An 18,488-nucleotide genomic window follows, 5' to 3' on the forward strand; every position below is an offset into this window, starting at 1 on the left:
TTACCTGGTTTGTATTAAGCTCAAAGGAGCTTATGGTAACACATTTTCACTGATTGGTTCAAACTATCAAGGTCTATCGGTTATGCTGTCAACTGTTTAGTTGACATTAACGTTATGGGTCAACTTTGTTGTTGTCCGTTATGTTATAGGAATTCTCCATTGTCAACCTCTCTATAGTAGTTCGCTCAGTAAAAACACTGGGTTCGTACACTGAGGTACTCTGGGATATGGAGGGGTGGAGAGTTCTAAATTTAAATATTCAGTGCCTTTGTTCTGCTACGCCGTCCATATCCCAAGAGTACTCCAGTGCCCCCTATGGATTCAAACAAAAGGATTTACCTGGTAAGTACCAAAATCCTATTTTTGCTGGGACCAAGGTAGAGGGCATTACAGTGTAGCATCTCTATTAGACTAGGGGGTATATTCAATTGCGGTCGAATTCTGACATGAATTCGACCGTTTTTGGATTCGACATAATTCGACAGGCGAAACCCTCCCGCCGGGACTCGAATTCGACATATTCAATAAATAACGGATTTGACAGTCCCGCTGTCGAAAAACGGACCAATTGACGAATAGTGGGCGGCCTGGATTTGACTTCATGGATCTCACAAAAGTGTTCAATAAATCCTGAAAAAAAATGCGTGGGGTCCCCCCTCCTAAGCATAACCAGCCTCTGGCCCTTTGAGCCGGTCCTGGTTGTAAAAATACGGGGGGGGGAAATGACAGGGGTTCCCCCGTATTTTAACAACCAGCACCGGACTCTCCGGTCCTGGTGCAAAAAATACGGGGGACAAAAGACGTAGGGGTCCCCCGTATTTTTAACACCAGCACCGGGCTCCACTAGCCAGAGCGAGAATGCCACAGCCGGGGGGGACTTTTATACCGGTCCCTGCGGCTGTGGCATTAAATCCCCAACTAGTCACCCCATGACGTGGCGCTCCCTGATTGGCTGAAGGGTACCTCTTTGACAGCAGTCACGGGGGTTCCATCCAGTCGGAGAAAGGGGTCCCATGTGTAAACATGGGACTCCTTTTAGTGCGTGGATCGTGTTTTTCGTGGTTGTTAAAATACGGGGGAACCCCTGTCATTTTCCCCCCCGTATTTTTACAACCAGGACTGGCTCAAAGAGCCCGAGGCTGGTTATGCTTAGGAGGGGGGACCCCGCACATTTTTTTTCTCAGTATTTTTAGCTGAAAAATATGCATTGATCTCTCCATATTATTGTAGTTAATTAAAAAAAAATATATATTCTTTTAAAAAATCGATTAAATAATACTTGTGCCTCCTAAATAGACAAATCAAGTAGATAATCCCTTCAAATATAAATAGATATTCTATTAGCAATAAAAAAAGCACCAAAAAATGTATTTTAATTTTTTTATTAGATCACGACAGAAAAATGAGGCGGAATGAAATTGACAAAATGACTGTCAAAGCACTGTTGTCGAATCGACATTCTTCAATTGAATATACTTTTGTCGAAAAGCCGCATTTTTAACATTGCAGACATGTCGAATTGAAAAAATGTCGAATTGAAAAAAGTCGAAAACGAAACGACAGGTTTTTTGTCGAAAAGTACTGTATTGAATTGTCAAATCAAATTCGGCAGGTTTTTTGTGTCGAAAATTACCCGTTTTTCGACATTTTCAGCAATTCGACCGCAATTGAATATACCCCTAAATGCATGTTTGGCAAATCTTCTGGGGGAATAATGTGTTTCATTCTGGATATGTTCCTCAGATGAAAGAATAAGAATTTGATTGTGGCTGATATCTGATGTTTAAGTGTCTAGCTGCCGTTCTGGACGATGCAAAGATTCTTTACATGATCAGTGTTTTGGTATTCTGAGCCCCCAAGCGTAAATCCAGTTGTTTGGCTATGCTGCAGTCTTGTCCTTTGATGTTGAGGTCCTATCATAAGGACCTCTGTTTTATCAGGATTAAATCGCAGCCAACTTGCGCTCATCCACTCCTGGAGCTCAGCTAGACAGCCATTTAGTGTTATTGGTTTCTCCGTACCTGGAACAAAGGATATGTACAGTTGTGTATCATCTGCATAGCAATGGTAGAATGTATACTGCAAAAAGCATGGGGAATAGTATAGGACCTTATGGAACAGTTATTTGAACTGTGCCATCTAGTCCACAGATTTTTCATGCTGTCAATTGGAATCACATGCTCCACTGTATATTTGTCACCAGTATGAATGTAGAGGAAGGGACCACTTGGTGTTAGAGGAAGACTCCTATAATGATAAATCTGGTTAAATTGATCAAACATCTAGAAAACGTATTCTGTATAATGTGGACATTTTTGCTTAAAAACCTACAAATGCATAGGAATGACTGAAACAACATTCATATCCGCACGAACATTCCTATCTGAGGAGCGCAGTCTCTTTCCGGCACCTGAGGTACAGATGTGTTCTCATACACATAGCTTCTTAATGTTGTTATATGATGTGAAACAATTGGCGCAAATTAGTCTCTGACACAGGTAGCGCAGTGTACTTTTTCACTAAATATTGCATCTTAGTCACATCGTATCTGCATACCAGAGATGCTACGTTGCAAAGGAATTGGTACGTCTAATGTAAAACGTTTCAAAATTAGCATAACAGAATGTGATGGAAGGAATAGCTATGACTGCTTGTATCTGAACCTTATTTTTTTTTTATTTTTTACACACATTTGTGGCTTAGCTCAGTCACACATGGATAAATAAGTTTCGCAAGCCCCTGTTGCCAGTGTAGGCTAGCAGTGTAGTTTGTCACTTTTTGCAGTTTTCAGGGGTGTGAGTAAGACACAACTATTGAAACAAGGACGCTTGCAGCATCTTAAGTCACAGGGACCCTGGCAGGCCTGAAGAGGCTATTTGGTGCACCTACAGCAAATGTATATGAGGTCACATCAGTGGTAAAAGATTAAATGCATAAACAGTGGGGACAGGATGAAAAGTCTAAACTAAGACTAAGAGAGGAGAACACGTATCCAGTTAATGATAAAGATGTAGAACACGTATCCATTTATTGATAAAGATACTGAAATGCAGTCAGGTGCCTAACGTAGATGTGCTCACAGCCAGTATGTTGGCTAGAACAATTCCACTTGAAGACTGAGGTCTTCTTACAGACCCCAGTGGGGGAAGATGAAGAGTGTTTCAACTGTTGGGAATGTTTTTTCCCCCACCATAGGGAAGTTGCTTTGGTATATGTACGATCTCAGCTAGAGCTATTGGCTCTCTGCGATCACAAATGTTCTTTGTTGGATCACAATATCAGACTGTCGAGAACAAAGTCTCTTCTGGTGGCAAAATCTAAGATTAGGCACACAGGGAATGTCACTCTCTCTCATCTAGAATGGTAAATACTGATAGCTGATTCCAAAGCTTACAGGCTGGGGAGGTCCACTTTTCTCGAGGAATACACAAGGGACTTGAACTGCTGAAAATGATATGGAAAATAAAAGTGAGGAAAAAAAAAGTAAGAAGTGATGACAAGTCCACTGTTTTGACTACTGTGTCTGAATCTTGTTGGCTTGGTAGATGCTTTAAGAGGAACTGTGGCCTGCACCTCATTACTTTACGGTCCAGTCTTTAGCCCAAATGTGCAACAACTAAATTTAATGGTATGGAAATTAAGCAGAGATAAAGAGTATCAGAGTCTGTAGTCGAAACACTCCTGCTTCCAAAATAATTCTAATCTCTACCTAATTTATGGGATAATTTAGATCTGATCGCTGGGCTGTTAATTTTGCTGTCCTGCGATCAGATAGTCGCCGCCTCCAGGGATGACTGTAAATTTGCTGTGCAAGTGTTTGACTGCATGTGTACGCCGAGCTGCAAAAATCCACTTTGTGTAGTCTTTGCGCAACCCAGGACTTACTCCTCCAGTGCGATGAGAACAGGCTGATCGGGGCCGGAGCTGACGTCAGACACCCTCCCTGAAAACGCTTAGGCACGCCTGTGTTTTTCTGGACACTCCCTATAAATGCTCATTTGCCACTTACAAACAGCCTCTTCCTGTCAATTACCTTGCAAACTTCTGTGCGATCAGATCTTTTGCACCTTCCCGGCGCTGACCGCCGATATCCGTTGTTGTTGTCCGACCCACGTGCGCATTGTGGTGCATACGCAGTTAGGACCTGATCAGCAGCTGAAAACGCACTGCAGCGATCAGATTTGAATCACCCCCTTAGACGGGAACTAACACACATGGAGTATTTAGAAGAAAAGTAATATAAAAGGAGATTGACTTGTCAAGAATTGAGTGGGTATATTTTTTCTCAATGGTTAGCTACATAACCAGTGGCTTCACCGTAAAAATGGTATTGAAACAATAGCTTTGCTGGCTAGACACAATTCAGTGTGTCCAGCTATGCATGCTGAGACAAAGTGCTACACGCTGAGATCTAATGCACATCTGCACTCTGCAATGTTCACGCCTGTCCTCTTAAAGCCGGGGAGGGATCTCTGTTACTTTGTCTGTCACAGTACTGTAAGCGCAGCACAACTCTGATTTTGTCCATCAGACCCCTGGGGCAGGGTAGTGAGTATGGCTGGCGTGTAAAAAAAAAAAACACCCGTGAGGATGATTAATTGGTAAGAATGATAGTAACAAAACCACAAAGTAATATTAAAAGATGACTACGACGTTGAGCCATCTCTGTTAGCCACTACATGCAAGTTAGTGTTTGTTAGCTTTCAGCACAGAGCAGGAGCAACATTTCTAAAATTTACCACAGAGCCCCTCCAGTGTTTTTGCATTGTGTGCACTTTGGATCATTTTGGAAAGACAAACCTATGTCTGGTAGGACATTTTTGCAGAGGACTTACCTTGAATGTTCCCTATTTGTTTTCCTCTCGGCTCTGACTAAAGTGCCAGTCCCTGCCACAGAAAAGCATACCCATAACACGACACTGCCACTGCCAGGCTTTACTGTGGAGACTGTATCATCTGGCTGTCATATTTGTGCATTGGCTTATAGAAGAAATTTGAAGAACTCTTTGCTTCTTTGCTGTTCTTCCATAATGCCATTTTCACATAATAACTGGCAGATTATTGATACATGTACATTATCTCCCATTGCAGTCACTAACTTTTATTGCTTCTTCAGTGTGTCAATTGATTTCTTAACCCGGTGTCATTGATGTTGGGTCATAATGACCACAGGTGTTTTAAATTATGTATATCTTTTTACTTAATTATGCAATGTTGTCAAACCTCTAAGTAGCTTGACAGAAGACTCCTTCTTACCCATTTCCCGCTACCATTCTTTCAGCCGGCATCAGAGAACTAGAAGGACGCATACTCCAAAAAGTAAATTATGACCCAACCTCAATGTCTGTGTAACAATTTCTTTCCATTTTAGTATGTGATGTTTTATCTATTCTTTTGATATATTTTTAGATTTTCTATCAAATTGGATCCATACACAGGAGCGTAACTATAACTTTGTGAGCCCCATAACAAAATCTTGACAGGGCCCTCCCATAAAAAAACACATTGCCCCAACATGAAAAAAACATACCCAGCACATCAGGCTCACCACATCAGCATCCACTGCAGTGCAGTTCGTTATTACGCACTGGATGGGATAGGGAGACGCAGGGCGGTGGGGAGGGGATAGGGAGATGCAGGCAGAGGGAGCGAGATCCTTGTACAACTTACTGTCTTGTACCTACAGCATCGTCCCTTCACAGCCAGTGAGCAAGCCGAGGGAGGAGGAGAGGAGGGAAAGTAGTGGATGGGGTAGACTCCAGGGGCGGAGACATAGAGAACTGCAGAGAAGAGACACTGATAATTCATTGCCTCTCTAAGGCATTGCGTTATGCCCGCTCCTGGTCTCGTGGGAACACTTAAACTGAGGGGGTTCCTGGTGGATGTGAGTGACTAGTGGCGGAAGCGGACACCTTATTTCGTATTGCAACAATTGTAGTGATAAGCTGGGTGAAACCGATTAGTTGGAAGACCGATTTTGGTATTATATTGTTTTCTCTATCGTCCTAGTGGATGCTGGGGTTCCTGAAAGGACCATGGGGAATAGCGGCTCCGCAGGAGACAGGGCACAAAAAGTAAAGCTTTAGGATCAGGTGGTGTGCACTGGCTCCTCCCCCTATGACCCTCCTCCAAGCCTCAGTTAGATTTTTGTGCCCGGCCGAGAAGGGTGCAATCTAGGTGGCTCTCCTAAAGAGCTGCTTAGAAAAGTTTAGCTTAGGTTTTTTATTTTACAGTGAGTCCTGCTGGCAACAGGATCACTGCAACGAGGGACTTAGGGGAGAAGAAGTGAACTCACCTGCGTGCAGGATGGATTGGCTTCTTGGCTACTGGACATTAGCTCCAGAGGGACGATCACAGGTACAGCCTGGATGGTCACCGGAGCCTCGCCGCCGGCCCCCTTGCAGATGCTGAAACGAGAAGAGGTCCAGAATCGGCGGCAGAAGACTCCTCAGTCTTCTTAAGGTAGCGCACAGCACTGCAGCTGTGCGCCATTTTCCTCTCAGCACACTTCACACGGCAGTCACTGAGGGTGCAGGGCGCTGGGAGGGGGGCGCCCTGGGAGGCAAATGAAAACCTTTTTTGGCTAAAAATACCTCACATATAGCCTCCGGGGGCTATATGGAGATATTTAACCCCTGCCAGAATCCGTTAAGAGCGGGAGACGAGGCCGCCGAAAAAGGGGCGGGGCCTATCTCCTCAGCACACAGCGCCATTTTCCCTCACAGAAAGGCTGGAGGGAAGGCTCCCAGGCTCTCCCCTGCACTGCACTACAGAAACAGGGTTAAAACAGAGAGGGGGGGCACTAATTTGGCGTTAGAAATATATAAAAAAGATGCTATAAGGGAAAACACTTATATAAGGTTGTCCCTATATAATTATAGCGTTTTTGGTGTGTGCTGGCAAACTCTCCCTCTGTCTCTCCAAAGGGCTAGTAGGTCCTGTCCTCTATCAGAGCATTCCCTGTGTGTGTGCTGTGTGTCGGTACGTGTGTGTCGACATGTATGAGGACGATGTTGGTGAGGAGGCGGAGCAATTGCCTGTAATGGTGATGTCACTCTCTAGGGAGTCGACACCGGAATGGATGGCTTATTTAGGGAATTACGTGATAATGTCAACACGCGCCAAGGTCGGTTGACGACATGAGACGGCCGACAAACAATTAGTACCGGTCCAGACGTCTCAAAAACACCGTCAGGGGTTTTAAAACGCCCGTTTACTTTAGTCGGTCGACACAGACACAGACAGGGGCACTGAATCCAGTGTCGACGGTGAATAAACAAACGTATTCCTTATTAGGGCCACACGTTAAGGGCAATGAAGGAGGTGTTACATATTTCTGATACTACAAGTACCACAAAAGAGGGTATTATGTGGGATGTGAAAAAACTACCGTAGTTTTTCCTGAATCAGATAAATTAAATGAAGTGTGTGATGATGCGTGGGTTCCCCCCGATAGAAAATATGGGCGGTATACCCTTTCCCGCCAGAAGTTAGGGCGCGTTGGGAAACACCCCTTAGGGTGGATAAGGCGCTCACACGCTTATCAGAACAAGTGGCGGTACCGTCTATAGATAGGGCCGTCCTCAAGGAGCCAGCTGACAGGAGGCTGGAAAAATATCATAAAAAGTATATACACACATACTGGTGTTATACTGCGACCAGCGATCGCCTCAGCCTGGATGTGCAGAGCTGGGGTGGCTTGGTCGGATTCCCTGACTAAAAATATTGATACCCTTGACAGGGACAGTATTTTATTGACTATAGAGCATTTAAAGGATGTATTTCTATATATGCGAGATGCACAGAGGGATATTTGCACTCTGGCATCAAGAGTAAGTGCGATGTCCATATCTGCCAGAAGATGTTTATGGACACGACAGTGGTCAGGTGATGCAGATTCCAAACGGCACAAAGGTGTATTGCCGTATAAAGGAAGAGGAGTTATTTGGGGTCGGTCCATCGGACCTGGTGGCCACGGCAACTGCTGGAAAATCCACCGTTTTTACCCTAAGTCACATCTCTGCAGAAAAAGACACCGTCTTTTCAGCTTCAGTCCTTTCGTCCCTATAAGAGTCATATCTGCCCAGGGATAGAGGAAAGGGAAGAAGACTGCAGCAGGCAGCCCATTCCCAGGAACAGAAGCGTTCCAACCCTTCTGACAAGCTCTCAGCATGACGCTGAGACCGTACAGGACCCCTGGATCCTACAAGTAGTATCCCAGGGGTACAGTTTGGAATGTCGAGACGTTTCCCCTGCGCAGGCTCCTGAAGGCTGCTTTACCAAGGTCTCCCTCCGACAAGGAGGCAGTATGGGAAAAAATTCACGAGCTGTATTCCCAGCAGGTGATAATTAAATTACCCCTCCTACAACAAGAAAAGGGGTATTATTCCACACTATATTGTGGTACTGAAGCCAGAAGGCTAGGTGAGACCTATTCTAAATCTAAAAAAATTTGAACACTTACAAAGGTTCAAATCAAGATGGAGTCACTCAGAGCAGTGATAACGAACCGGGAAGAAGGGGACTATCTGGTGTCCCGAGACATCAGGGATGCTTACCTCCATGTCCCAAATTTGCCCTTATCACTAAGGGTACCTCAGGTTCGTGGTACAGAACTGTCACTATCAGTTTCAGACGCTGCCGTTTGGATTGTCTACGGCACCCCGGGTCTTTACCAAGGTAATGGCCGAAATGATGGTTCTTCTTCGAAGAAAAGGCGTCTTAATTATCCCTTACTTGGACGATCTCCTGATAAGGGCAAAGTCCAGGGAACAGTTGGAGGTCGGAGTAGCACTATCTCGGATACTGTTACAACAGCAGGGGTGGATTCTAAAGATTCCAAAATCGCAGCTGATCCCGACAACAAGTCTCCTGTGCTTAGGGATGATTCTGGACACAGTCCAGAAAAAGGTGTTTCTCCCGGAAGAGAAAGCCAGGGAGTTATCCGAGCTAGTCAGGAACCTCCTAAAATCAGTGCATCATTGCACAAGGGCCATGGTAAAAAAAATGGTGACTTCCTTCGAAGCAATTCCAGTCGGCAGATTTCATGCAAGAACTTTTCAGTGGGATCTGCTGGACAAATGGTCCGGATCGCATCTTCAGATGCATCAGCGGATAACCCTATATCCAAGGACAAGGGTGTCTCTCCTGTGGTGGTTACAGAGTGCTCATCTTCTAGAGGGCCGCAGATTCGGCATTCAGTTTTGGATGTTGGTGACCACGGAGGCCAGCCCGAGAGGCTGGGGAGCAGTCACACAAGGAAAAAATTTCCAGGGAGTGTGATCAAGTCTGGAGATTTTTCTCCACATAAATATAGCTAAGGGTAAATTTATAATGCTCTAAGCTTAGCAAGACCTCTGCTTCAAGGTCAGCCGGTATTGATCCAGTGGGATAAAACATCACGGCAGTCGCCCACGTAAATAGACAGGGCGGCACAAGAAGCAGGAGGGCAGTGGCAAAAACTGCAAGGACTTTTCGCTGGGCGGAAAATCATGTGATAGCACTGTCAGCAGTGTTTCATTCCGGGAATGGAAACTGGGAAGCAGACTTCCTCAGTAGGCACGACCTCCACCCGGCAGAGTGGGAACTTCATGGGGAAGTTTTCCACATAATTGTAAACCGTTGGGAATTACCAAAGGTGGACATGATGGCGTCCCGTCTGAACAAAAAACGGGACAGGTATTGCGCCAGGTTAAGAGACCCTCAGGCAATAGCTGTGGACGTTCTGGTAACACCGTGGGTGTACCAGTCGGTGTATGTGTTCCATCCTCTGCTTTTCATACCTAAGGTACTGAGAATTATAAGACGTAGAGGAGTAAGAACTATACTCATGGCTCCGGATTGGCCAAGAAGGACTTGGTACCCGGAACTTCAAGAGATGCTCACAGAGGACTTATGGCCTCTGCCGCTAAGAAGGGACTTGTTTCAGCAAGTACCATGTCTGTTCCAAGACTTACCGCAGCTGCGTTTGACGGCATGGCGGTGGAACGCCGGATCCTAAGGGAAAAGGCATTCAGGAAGAGGTCATTCCTACCCTGGTCAAAGCCAGAAAGGAGGTGACCGCACAACATTATCACCACATGTGGCGAAAATATGTTGCGTGGTGTGAGGCCAGGAAGGCCCCACGAAGAAATTTCAACTCGGTCGATTCCTGCATTTCTTGCAAACAGGAGTGTCTATGGGCCTCAAATTGGGGTCCATTAAGGTTCAAATTTCGGCCCTGTCGATTTTTCTTCCAGAAAGAAGTGGCTTCAGTTCCTGAAGTCCAGAAGTTTGTCAAGGGAGTATTGCATATACAACCCCCTTTTGTGCCTCCAGTGGCACTGTGGGATCTCAACGTAGTTCTGGGATTCCTCAAAACACATTGGTTTAAAACCAGTCAAATCTGTGGATTTGAAGCATCTCACATGAAAAGTGAACATGCTCTTGGACCTGGCCTGGACCAGGCGAGTGTCAAATTGGTGGTTTTTTTCTCAAAAAAGCCCATATCTGTTTGTCCATTCGGACAGGGCAGAGCTGCGGACTCGTCCCCAGTTCTCTCCCTAAGGTGGTGTCAGTGTTTCACCTGAACCAGCTTATTGTGGTGTCTTGCGCCTACTAGGGACTTGGAGGACTCCAAGTTGCTAGATGTGGTCAGGGCCCTGAAAATATAGGTTCCAGGACGGCTGGAGTCAGGAAAACTGACTTGCTGTTATCCTGTATGCACCCAACAAACTGGGTGCTCTTGCTTTTAAGCAGACTTTTGCTAGTTGGATGTGTAATACAATTCAGCTTGCACATTCTGTGGCAGGCCTGCCACAGCCAAAATATGTAAATGCCCATTCCACAAGGAAGGTGGGCTCATCTTGGGCGGCTGCCCGAGGGGTCTCGGCTTTACAACTTTGCCGAGCGGCTATTTAGTCAGGGGCAAACACGTTTGTAAAATCCTACAAATTTGATACCCTGGCTAAGGAGGACCTGGAGTTCTCTCATTCGGTGCTGCAGAGTCATCCGCACTCTCCCGCCCGTTTGGGAGCTTTGGTATAATCCCCATGGTCCTTTCAGGAACCCCAGCATCCACTAGGACGATAGAGAAAATAAGAATTTACTTACCGATAATTCTATTTCTCGGAGTCCGTAGTGGATGCTGGGCGCCCATCCCAAGTGCGGATTATCTGCATTACTTGTACATAGTTACAAAAATCGGGTTATTATTGTTGTGAGCCATCTTTTCAGAGGCTCCGCTGTTATCATACTGTTAACTGGGTTCAGATCACAGGTTGTACAGTGTGATTGGTGTGGCTGGTATGAGTCTTACCCGGGATTCATAAATCCTTCCTTATTGTGTACGCTCGTCCGGGCACAGTACCTAACTGAGGCTTGGAGGAGGGTCATAGGGGGAGGAGCCAGTGCACACCACCTGATCCTAAAGCTTTACTTTTTGTGCCCTGTCTCCTGCGGAGCCGCTATTCCCCATGGTCCTTTCAGGAACCCCAGCATCCACTACGGACTCCGAGAAATAGAATTATCGGTAAGTAAATTCTTATTTTAATTTTCAAAGATCTCATACTTAAGTCAACGAAAATGAAAAGATGAAAAGTGTTTTTGTTAAGATATTAGCAATAACACAGTAGTTGCCACTTTGTAAATAATTTTTTTTTAAGACTACATAAAAATAAAAATAAATTCTCCTTGGGGTTGATTCAATTCAGCACGCTGTTAATAGCACTGGGAAGGAGGTCCCGGAGCTATTCAATTTAGTGTGCTGTTAAGTTCAGTTACAGGATTTCTGCTCGCACCCCTTTTGCTTTATGCCTTGAGGTGGCTCAGATGGCATCTCAGAAGGGCACCTGAGTTGGATAGTGGATTTAAATAGCTCCAGGACCTCCTTCCTGATGCTATTAACGTCATGCTGAACTGATTCGACCGCTATGACTTTTTTTTTTATCATAGTACCTCACTCAATAGTTCATTATTGCATACATACCGTATATACTCGAGTATAAGTAGACCCGAATATAAGCCGAGGCACCTAATTCTACCACAAAAACCTGGGAAAACTTATTGACTCGAGTATAAGCCTAGGGTGGGAAATGCAGCTCTAGCCGTACACAGCCCTCAGTGCCAGATATGCCCTCATAGTGCCAGATATGCCCCCACAGTGCTGCCAGATATGCCCCCACAGTGCTGCCAGATATGCCCCCACAGTGCTGCCAGATATGCCCCCACAGTGCTGCCAGATATGCCCCCACAGTGCTGCCAGATATGCCCCCACAGTGCTGCCAGATATGCCCCCACAGTGCTGCCAGATATGCCCCCACAGTGCTGCCAGTTATGCCCCCACAGTGCTGCCAGTTATGCCCCCACAGTGCTGCCAGTTATGCCCCCACAGTGCTGCCAGATATGCCCCCACAGTGCTGCCAGATATGCCCCCACAGTGCTGCCAGTTATGCCCCCACAGTGCTGCCAGTTATGCCCCCACAGTGCTGCCAGATATGCCCCCACAGTGCTGCCAGATATGCCCCCACAGTGCTGCCAGTTATGCCCCCACAGTGCTGCCAGTTATGCCCCCACAGTGCTGCCAGATATGCCCCCACAGTGCTGCCAGATATGCCCCCACAGTGCTGCCAGTTATGCCCCCACAGTGCTGCCAGATATGCCCCCACAGTGCTGCCAGATATGCCCCCACAGTGCTGCCAGATACGCCCCCTCATGATGCCAGATACGTTCCCTCCCCAAGTGCCAGGTATGCCCCACAGTGTTGTTACTTACCCCTCCGTCGATCCCGCGCTGTCTTCTGGAGGGACACGAAGCGCACAGCACGCGCCTCTCCTGTGTCCCTCCTGCATCTTCGGCGGCCGCGGCAGGTCTATTAAAGGAAGTGCCGGTTCGTGATCAGAGGTCACGAACGGGTACTTCCTGTAATAGAACCGCCGCTGCTGCCGCCGGAGATGCAGGAGGGACACAGGAGAGCCGCGCGCTGTGCGCTCCGTGTCCCTCCTTCACACTGCTCTGCCTCTGCCTGTCACTGACTCGAGTATAAGCCGAGGTGGCTTTTTCAGCACAAAAAAAAGTGCTGAAAAAGTCGGCCTATACTCGAGTATATACGGTACTAATAATCTTCTAAAATCATCCTTAAAATTTCAAAATCAGGCATAAAATATACCTGGGTCATGATGACCCACCCAACTTCTGTTTAACAACCTTCCAATTTTGTACAAGTGCTCTATGTGTTTGCAATTTACATGGGTGTGAATACTTTTGAAATCCTGTTTATTTATTTTTATTATTATGTAGATCACTTTATTTTAAATTCTTTCAGGACATTGCATAAAACACAATATATTTTGGTTTGCGTTATTGCATGAAACATCAGTCAAAACCAGTCCTAAACAGAAACACACATTTGCAATAAATGGTATTGTGTTGTGGATTTCGTTCTTTTGCGTGTTTACAAAGATTAAAGTTACGTTTTTCTATTTACAAAGTTCTTTTTAAAACATGTTCTTACAAATGTTTGTATAACTTGCCAGCAAATTCTTTCCACAGAACATTGTTCTTTTATATCCAATGGACTGTTTGGTTATGCTATAACTTTATATTTATGCGTGTGTTTTGAAAAAGCTGCAAAGCTGTTTAGTACATTGCATATTGTTTCTCTCCAAATTTACCTGATTCAAACTGATGACTATGGACATGTTTTCTGTAGAAAATGAAATATTGTCAATTGTTAACTTCAGCCAGAAAAGCACTAATCTCGGAGGAAGTGATATTTCTGTATTCTATGCTACAGACACGTATCTGTCATCCAGATGTTGAAACATATGACCTGCAGCCTTTTTTGCTTAGTGTGTTTTATGGTTCATTGCATTGCATGACGTGTTTTTGCTCTGTCTCATGTTATGATTGTTCTGCCTGCAGGGTGTCCTCTCCAACATCTCATCCATCACAGACCTGGGCGGCTTTGACCCCGTTTGGCTTTTCATGATTACCGGGGCTGTTATGTTTGTACTGGGGTTCGCTGGCTGCATTGGAGCTCTACGGGAAAACACCTCTCTTCTGAAATTTGTATGTGGTATATGGGAAATCTATTGTGCTAAGTTAATGTATATTCTGTCTGCATTTATCTCAGCACCATATAGGATAAATGATCAAATAAATATACGAGTGTGTGTGTGTGTGTGTGTGTGTGTGTGTGTATGTGTATATATATATATATATATATATATATATAAAAAGATGGTTGTACGGAGAGCGCTCTAATGTGTATAAATGTCTCTTTGTAGTTCCTTCAAGGATACTCCTATGAATTTGACCACGGAGTGGTGATTCTGAAAAAGACCCTCTCAAATTTGCAAATTTGTTACCATTTGGGCAAAGCTATGTGCACTGCAGGGGGGAAGGGGGGCAGATATAACGTGCAGAGAGAGTTAGATTTGGGTGGGTTATATTGTGTCTGTGCAGGGTAAATATTGGCTGCTTTATTTTTACACACTAATTTCGATTTCAGTTTGAACACACCCCACCCAAATCTAACTCTCTCTGCACATGTTATATCGGGTGGTATTCAGTATGCCGGCTGTTGGGATCCCGGCGCTCAGTATACCGGCGCCGGAATCCCGACACCTGGCATACCGACAACTATTCTCCCTCTTGGGGGCCATGACCCCCCTGGAGGGTGAATAAATAGCATGGCGCGGCACCATGCCCGCAGCGTGTCAAGCCGGCAAGGGGCTCATTTGCGCTCGCCCAGCTGTAGGTATGCCGGCCTTCGGGATCCCGGCGCCGGTATGCTGTCCGCCGGAATCCTGGCCGTTGGCATACCATACTACACCCGTTATATTTGCCCCCCCTGCAGTGCACATGGTTTTGCCCAACTGCTAACAAATATGCTGCTGCGATCAGGTCTGAATTACCCCCTGTGTCTTCTGCTGCATCAGTGAAGAATATAGGGAGAGTGATGCAGGGGAAAACTAGAAGTTGCTGGTGGTGGCAAACTTGCTGTTGTTATCTGTGCCCGGATACATGGTTCCCTGCAAATAGATATAGCTGGGGAAAGAGAACCTTCCCCAACAATATTTGATTTCCTTTGTAGAAAGATTGCCGTGAGTGTCGTTGGTGCCTGTCGGCTAATTTAAATCCAATATTAATAAATAGTTTTGTTAACAAAATGATTCTATGATTTCACCTAACACTCCATTTGTTTTTTGTTCTGTGCCTTAAATTCAGAGTAAATTAAACGACGTAAATGGGGCTGGTCCAGAACTTTTGACTGGGTGTGTGTGTGTATTGAAAAAATAAAGTGCGTGTATAAATATATATATTTGGAAATAGATCTATTTGATTTGTAGCTTTAGCGTCACTCCTCTATTCTCTTTTCCAACCTTGGCAGCATCGCCTCTCCCTGGGGTGCATGGATATGATCCATCATATTCAGTGATGTCAGCTGGATTTTATAATCCTCATATAAGGAAAAGTCATAATTTGGATTTCACTTAAGGGCCCTACACACTGGTTGATACCAATGAAAGATATGAACGATCTCGTTCATTAATGAATGAGATTCCGTTCATACAGTATCTTTCAGTGTGTAGGACCAGCGATGAACGATGCACGGCCCCGCGCTTGTTCATGGCTGGTGCCGGCTCGTTTAAACATGCAGCCCAATATGGACAATCTCGTCCATATTAGCATGCAGTGCTATGGAGCCAGGTGACGGGGGGAGTGTAGAAACTTCACCTCATCCCCGCCACCGGGTCGCCCGTCTGCCATATCATCCGTCGGGCAGCTCGGCGGCGGGTCACTAGGTGTGTAGGGCCCTTAACTCTGCTAACCTGAAAATAAACTATTTCACTTGTACGTTGTTATGGTGAATAAGTTCTTTAATTTAGGGGGAATAAAACTGAAAATGGGATGTAAAATGTTGATGAGCTTTAAATAAGGGAATGAACCTTCTAAGTTTATTTTGTTCATTTAAAGTAGTCATGCAGGAGTCTTTTTAACTTACACAAAAGGGATTTTCAGCATTGCAGTTAACAAGTCTTTTTGGTTATCCATAGTTCTCTGTTTATAATTCTAATTGCAAACTGAGGGGCAGATTTATTAAGCGTGGTGAAGTGATAAAGTGGAAAGTGATAACGCACCAGCCAGTCAGCTCCTAACTGTCATTTTTCAAACCCTGTGACATGGAAGTTAGGAGCTGAGTGGCTGTTGCATTATCACCTTCCACTTTATCACTTCACCAGGCTTAATACATCTGCCCCTCTGTCATCCGGTCCCCAAATAGTGCATGTATTTTCTCTGACGTCCTAGTGGATGCTGGGAACTCTGTAAGGACCATGGGGAATAGCGGCTCCGCAGGAGACTGGGCACAACTAAAGAAAGCTTTAGGACTACCTGGTGTGCACTGGCTCCTCCCACTATGACCCTCCTCCAGACCTCAGTTAGAATCTTGTGCCCGGCTGAGCTGGATGCACACTAGGGGCTCTCCTGAGCTCCTAGAAAAGAAAGTATATTTTAGGTTTTTTATTTTCAATAAGATCTGCTGGCAACAGACTCATTGCTACGAGGGACTAAGGGGAGAAGAAGCGAACCTACCTGACTGGAGATAGTTTGGGCTTCTTAGGCTACTGGACACCATTAGCTCCAGAGGGATCGAACACAGGACCCGACCTCGATCGTTCGGTCCCGGAGCCGAGCCGCCGTCCCCCTTACAGAGCCAGAAGCATGAAGATGGTCCTGGAAATCGGCGGCAGAAGACTTCGGTCTTCAACAAGGTAGCGCACAGCACTACAGCTGTGCGCCATTGCTCCTCATGTACACCTCACACTCCGGTCACTGATGGGTGCAGGGCGCTGGGGGGGGGCGCCCTGAGCAGCAATATGAATACCTTGACTGGCAAATAATCACAATATATAGTCCCAGAGGCTATATATGTGATAAATACCCCTGCCAGAATCCATAAAAAAAGCGGGAGATAAGTCCGCCGAAAAAGGGGCGGGGCTATCTCCCTCAGCACACTGGCGCCATTTTTTCTTCACAGTGCAGCTGGAAGACAGCTCCCCAGGCTCTCCCCTGTAGTTTTCAGGCTCAAAGGGCTAAAAGAGAGGGGGGGGCACTAAATTTAGGCGCAATATTGTGTATACAAGCAGCTATTGGGGGAAAATCACTCAGTTATAGTGTTAATCCCTGCATTATATAGCGCTCTGGTGTGTGCTGGCATACTCTCTCTCTGTCTCCCCAAAGGACTTTGTGGGATCCTGTCCTCAGTCAGAGCATTCCCTGTGTGTGTGCGGTGTGTCGGTACGGCTGTGTCGACATGTCTGAGGAGGAAGGTTACGTGGAGGCGGAGCAGATGCCGATAAATGTGATGTCGCCCCCTGTGGGGCCGACACCAGAGTGGATGGATAAGTGGAAGGTATTAACCGACAGTGTCAACTCCTTATGTAAAGGGCTGGATGACGTAACTGCTATGGGACAGCCGGCTTCTCAGCCCGCGCCTGCCCAGGCATCTCAAAGGCCATCAGGGGCTCAAAAACGCCCGCTACTTCAGATGGCAGATACAGATGTCGACACGGAGTCTGACTCCAGTGTCGACGAGGTTGAGACATATACACAATCCACTAGGAACATCCATTGCACTCGGCAATGAAAAATGTGTTGCACATTTCTGACATTAACCCAAGTACCACAAAAATAGGGGTTTTATGTTTGGGGAGAAAAAGCAGCCAGTGTTTTGTTCCCCCATCAGATGAGTGAATGAAGCGTGGGTTCCCCCGATAAGAAACTGGTAATTTCTAAAAAGTTACTGATGGCGTACCCTTTCCCACCAGAGGATAGGTCACGTTGGGAGATATCCCCTAGGGTGGATAAGGCGCTCACACGTTTGTTAAAAAAGGTGGCACTGCCGTCTTAGGATACGGCCACTTTGAAGGAACCTGCTGATAAAAAGCAGGAGGCTATCCTGAAGTCTGTATATACACACTCAGGTACTATACTGAGACCTGCAATTGCCTCAGCATGGATAGTGCTGCTGCAGCGGGGTCTGATACCCTGTCAGATAATATTGATACCCTAGACAGGGATACTATTTTGCTAACTATAGAGCATATTAAAGACAACGTCTTATATATGAGGGATGCACAGAGGGATATTTGCCTGGCTGGCATTCAAAGTTAATGCAATGTCCATTCTGCCAGGAGGGTATTAGGGACCCGGCAGTGGACAGGTGATGCTGACTTTAAAAGGCACATGGAGATTCTGCCTTATGAGGGTGAGGAATTGTTTGGGGATGGTCTCTGGGACCTCGTATCCACAGCAACAGCTGGGAAGAAAATATTTTACTCAGGTTCCTCACAGCCTAAGAAAGCACCGTATTATCAGGTACAGTCCTTTCGGCTTCAGAAAAGCGAGCGGGTCAAAGGCGCTTCCTTTCTGCACAGAGACAAGGGAAGAGGGAAAAAGCTGCACCAGACAGCCAGTTCCCAGGATCAAAAATCTTCCCCCGCTTC

General features: G+C 45.9%; 1 protein-coding gene across 1 annotated transcript in view; it reads left to right on the forward strand.

Annotated features, from left to right (window-relative positions):
• TSPAN17 (tetraspanin 17) overlaps positions 1-18,488 on the forward strand; it is a 177,594-nt gene that overhangs the window by 116,182 nt on the left and 42,924 nt on the right. The window contains exon 3 of the mRNA XM_063927916.1: positions 13,900-14,046. Within this exon, the coding sequence (XP_063783986.1) occupies positions 13,900-14,046 (147 nt within the window). The remainder of the gene's footprint in view (positions 1-13,899; positions 14,047-18,488) is intronic.

This window comes from Pseudophryne corroboree, chromosome 6 (assembly GCF_028390025.1).
Source record: "Pseudophryne corroboree isolate aPseCor3 chromosome 6, aPseCor3.hap2, whole genome shotgun sequence".
NCBI lineage: Eukaryota > Metazoa > Chordata > Amphibia > Anura > Myobatrachidae > Pseudophryne > Pseudophryne corroboree.